The sequence below is a fragment of the Babylonia areolata genome, chromosome 12, assembly GCF_041734735.1.
Source record: "Babylonia areolata isolate BAREFJ2019XMU chromosome 12, ASM4173473v1, whole genome shotgun sequence".
Lineage (NCBI taxonomy): Eukaryota > Metazoa > Mollusca > Gastropoda > Neogastropoda > Buccinidae > Babylonia > Babylonia areolata.
Genome location: NC_134887.1, coordinates 6,126,295 through 6,131,294, shown reverse-complemented (window position 1 = coordinate 6,131,294; position 5,000 = coordinate 6,126,295). Strand labels below are relative to the sequence as shown.

The 5,000-nt window shown below is 51.2% G+C and overlaps 1 protein-coding gene across 1 annotated transcript in view; it reads right to left on the bottom strand.

Annotated features, from left to right (window-relative positions):
- Window positions 1-259: 259 nt before the first annotated feature.
- The window catches only part of LOC143288022 (uncharacterized), a 54,686-nt gene continuing 49,945 nt past the window's right edge, over window positions 260-5,000 (bottom strand). The window contains exon 4 of the mRNA XM_076596275.1: window positions 260-2,189. Within this exon, the coding sequence (XP_076452390.1) occupies window positions 269-2,189 (1,921 nt within the window). The 3' untranslated portion in view covers window positions 260-268. The remainder of the gene's footprint in view (window positions 2,190-5,000) is intronic.

The window sequence follows — 5,000 nt, the reverse complement described above, 5'->3', positions numbered from 1 at the left end:
TTCTTCATCATCTTCTTCTTCTTCTTCTTCTTCATCATCTTCTTCTTCTTCTTCTTCTTCTTCTTCTTCTTCTTCTTCATCTTCTTCTTCTTCTTCATCTTCTTCATCTTCTTCTTCTTCTTCTTCCTCTGGCCAACATTCTGACCCCCTCTGCGCTACAGCACTGTCCACCACCAACTCCTCCTCTTCCTCCTCCTTCCCTCCCTCCTCTCAGTCATCTTGTTCCTCACAGTCATCTTCTTCTTCGACTTCACTAACAAACAGTGAACTATCTCGAACGCCAAGTTCGGATATTCGAATTGGTTACGCTTCCGCCTCCTCCTCCTTCTCCTCTTCCTCCTCTTCTTTCTCTTCTTTCTGTTTTATCTCTTTCTTCTTCCTCCTCGTCGTCATCGTCGTCATCGTTGTTGTCTTCTTCTTCTTCTTCCTCTGACTCCATCTGTGCTGCAGCCCTGTCCACGACCTCCACCTCCTCCGCTCCCTCCTGACCCTGACCCTGGCTGACGTCACCACCAGCAGCAGCAGAGGGGGCAGGGGAAGTGGGAGGCATCAGCCCGCATCGCGCGGCCAGCCTGCGGAACTTGGCGACGACCTCCTCCTGCATGAGGTGGAAGCACATGGCCTGCATGGCCATGCCCAGCAGCAGGTACAGGCAGCACATGATCCACTTCTCTTCAGCCGCCAAGGGGTCCAGGCTGGTGCCCGGAACGAAGTCCCCGAAGCCGATGGTGGAGAGGGTGATGAAGCAGAAGTAGGATCCCTCCAGGAAGTTCCAGTCCTCCTCCCACACGGTGAACATGACGGCGCCGCCCAGGATGTAGCAGGTCATGATGAGCAGGGTCACCCACACCGGCACACGCACGCTGGAGGTGTCCACCGGCTTGCTGAGAGGGTCCTCCTCCACCTCCTCCTCGACCCCAACCCCGACCTCTTCCCCTTCTCCTTCTGTCAAATCTTCACCAAGCTCAGCGTCGTCGAGGGGTAGTGGTGGCAGGTCCCCCAGACTGTTTGGCCCGTGGTTTCCTGACCTCCCTCCACCAGAAACCTCTGTTGACGATCGTGGAGAACAACGTTCTGTTGACGTGGCGCCGGCTGCTGGAGTCCTTCTTCCGCGTGTCTTCGGGAGGGACCAGGGTAAGGCGACAGTTTCTGAATCCCGCAGGCCTGAGAGCCCTGTCCGGCGTCGTCGTTGTTTCCCAGAGGAGGAGGTCGTGTGGTGGACCTGGTGGTGGGCCCCGCCGTCCTGGTCTTGGTGAGTGATGGAGTTCTCCTCCTCGTGTTGGTGGGCGTTGTGTTTCCCGCGAGCAGGAGGCTTCCTCAGGGTGGTGCGGTGCTGGGGTCTGGTCTCCGCCATCAGCGCCTGGCGGATCTTCTCCTGCTCTTCCAGGAAGGCGCTCCTGCGGAGTTCTTCTTTCCTGTCCCTCTTCTTCTTGGAGGAGGAGGCTCTTTTGGATGAGGATCGTTTCAGTCTGCTGGGCTCCTCGGGGCTGATGTCGTCGTCATCGTCGTCGTTATCGTCAGCGTTCAGGCTTCTGTGTCTGGACCTCTGTGAAGCTCGTTTACTGGATTTTCGGTGGAGTTGTTTGCTGGTCAGACTGCCGTCTTCGTCCTGTGGTGATCGCCCCTCCTGGTTCCCGTCGTCGTCGTCGTCGTCGTCGTCGTCAATGAACTTGAGTTCGTCCTCACTCGGGAAGATGCTCGATCGTTGGTCTTTCCTCTGTCGGTTTCTCTCTTTGAGGGTCTGGTCATGAGCATCGGCGGCGTCTCTGTCCTCTCCGGATTCGGGTTTTCCCGCATCGTCCACCCAGTGGACTCTGTGGGGTGTGGTGACGTTACCGGGAATTCCCAAGCAGTCGCTTTCCTGGAAAGCCGCGGGACGCTTTCCTATTATCGGCACATCCCCATCCTCAGCCTCGCCTTTCCCCTCTCCCACCACCTCCTCCTCCTCCTCCTCAACAGGAATGTCCGCGGCGCCCTGTTTGCCGCCTCGTTTCCGACCCCATTTTTTGCGCTCTTTCTGGATGCGGCGCAGCGATTGGCGGAGCTCGTGGTCGCGCACGAGGCGGTGGTCCAGGGCCAGCCAATGGCGTGACAGCTGGGAGCTCAGCCTGCGCGCGCCGTCGTTCATGATGTCCCGGATCAGGCTGATTCGTCGGGACCTCCGCATCCGTGCTTTGGCCAGCCTCCATCTGAAAGAAAGAAGGTCAATAGATAGATAGATAGATAGACAGATAGATAGATAGATTCGTCGGGACCTCAGCATCCGCGCTTTGACCAGCCTCCATCTGAAAGAAAGAAGGTCAATAGATAGATAGATAGATAGATAGACAGATAGATAGATAGATTCGTCGGGACCTCAGCATCCGCGCTTTGACCAGCCTCCATCTGAAAGAAAGAAGGTCAATAGATAAGATAGACAGATAGATAGATAGATTCGTCGGGACCTCCGCATCCGCGCTTTGGCCAATCTCCATCTGAAAGAAAAGGTCATTTGGTAGATAGATAGATAGATAATAGATAAATAAATGAATAAATAAGTGTGTGTGTGTGTGTGTGTGTGTGTGTGTGTGTGTGTGTGTGTGTGTGTGTGTGTGTGTGTGTGTGTGTGTTTAGGTGCGTGTATGTGTGTATTTGTGCGCGCGCGAGTGTCTCAGTGTTTGTGTGCACGTGCATGTGTATGTTGTGTTCGTGTGCTTTTTGTCTGCGAGTTCTTGTGCGTGTGAGCTCGATGTAATCTTCTTTTTTTCTTTTTTTTTTTCTTTTTTTTTTTAATCCAACGATATCCCCGCTTGCACGCTGTCTTGTTTCCTGTGTCACCGTGTTCAGATTTGTCACTTGGTGGAGACAAAGCATTGCCTGATATATTACTCTCATTAGTTGTTTTTTTGTTTGTTTGTGTTTTTTTTTGCTGCCCCATCATCTGCACCGTTTCAGTGGCATTACTCCCATGCCGCTCATTTAAATTCCCCCATACACAGCCACACCTGGGTTCGTCCGTCACAGTTCCAGCGTCGGCAGTCCGCAAGGAACCATCGATGTTAGGTCGCGAGGAGGCCACACACCAGAGGAGACCCTGCACTGCTGCTGAGTTACTTCGGTGGTGTTCAGTGGTGCCTGTTCTGATTCAACGTACTTAGGACATCACCTACTAAGCCCCCTACAAACGACAATAATGGCTTAGTTGCGGAGCCAGACTGAGTAAGCGTCCGTCCCAGATTGGAGACCGCCACCACGTCCCTCAAACAACAGCCCCCCATGAATCTGCCGACACTGAAGACATTGATAGGACTCACCTCCCAAGCACAGAAGTGGAGGGGTATCGAAACTGAGGTCACCATGAGAGCAGGGCATGAAATGCCACAGACTTTGGGACTGTTTTGTTTTTTATATTGATGATGTTGGAGGAGGAGGAGGATGACGATGACGATGATGATGCTATGGAGGTCCATTTTGGTTTGGGACTGCGTGGCAAGGCTGTACTCTACGCTTTCTGTCATAATGATATCCCGGCGTTAACCAGGCCCAAGAGATACAGACACTTGCAGTGTTGGTTAGGCAATTAGAGCAACACACCCAAAGACGCATCGTTGAAGTGGATGACACTCGACTGTGTGGTCCCAATCTCCCCATTTAAGCCCACAGCACACTCAACTCTGGATAGGGAGCCGGCCACGGGCCGAAAAACCCAGAGGTATCTCCAACGATATCCCCGCTAGAACGCTGTCTTGTGTGTCCTTGATCACATTGTTCAGATTTGTCACTTGGTGGAGATAAAACATTGTCTGATATATTACTCTCATTAGTTTATTGTTTTTGGGGGGGATAAACTGTATTCAAAGATATGTGCGTGAGAGTGAATTAAAAGTGAATTGGTTATGAGAGAACATGTTACAGGAAATCACGAGATATTGTAGAAGGTGCTGTTAAAACTCAGCACTGATCGTATGACGGAAAGAGATCGAATTGCGAAAGGTTACGGGCCGCAACTCGACGATGACCATTTATTAAATGTAGCAAGAGTTATCTTTCTTGCAAACGGAAACGGCTGGCGAAAGGCGGTTTGGATGGGTGGCTGTTGACAGCTGAAGACAGCAACCCGACTCAGAACTGTTTGGATGTTGATCCTGGCTATTACTGAGGCCTTCTTTGTTAGAACTGTTTCTGTGTTGAGAAATAAGCTCAGTATTACTCCTTAGTTTCTCAACTTTTTTCTTCTTCTTTTCTTCTTTTTTTCTTTCTTTCTTTTTTCTTCTTTTTTTTCCCCCCGACGAGATGAGTTCGTCATCCGGAACCTGACTAAAATATTGAGGATGAGGTGAAGTTATCCATCATGAAACTGATTTTGTAACTTTGATGGGTACACATATGATTTATATAATATGCATCATCATCATCATCATCATCATCATCATCATCATCATCATCATCCTCACCACCATCACCACCATCATCATCCTCACGACCATCACCACCAGCATCATCCTCACGACCATCACCACCATCACCACCATCATCCTCCTCACCACCATCACCACCAGCATCATCCTCACCACCATCACCACCATCATCATCCTCACTACCATCACGACCATCACCACCAGCATCATCCTCACCACCATCACCATCACCATCATCATCATCCTCACCACCATCATCATCGTCATCATCCTCACCACCATCACCACCAGCATCATCCTCACCACCATCACCACCAGCATCATCCTCACCACCATCACCACCATCATCATCCTCACGACCATCACCACCAGCATCATCCTCACTACCATCACGACCATCACCACCACCATCATCTTCACTACCATCACGACCATCACCACCATCATCATCCTCACCACCATCACCACCATCATCATCCTCACTACCATCACGACCATCACCACCAGCATCATCCTCACCACCATCACCACCATCATCATCCTCACTACCATCACGACCATCACCACCAGCATCATCCTCACCACCATCACCATCACCATCAT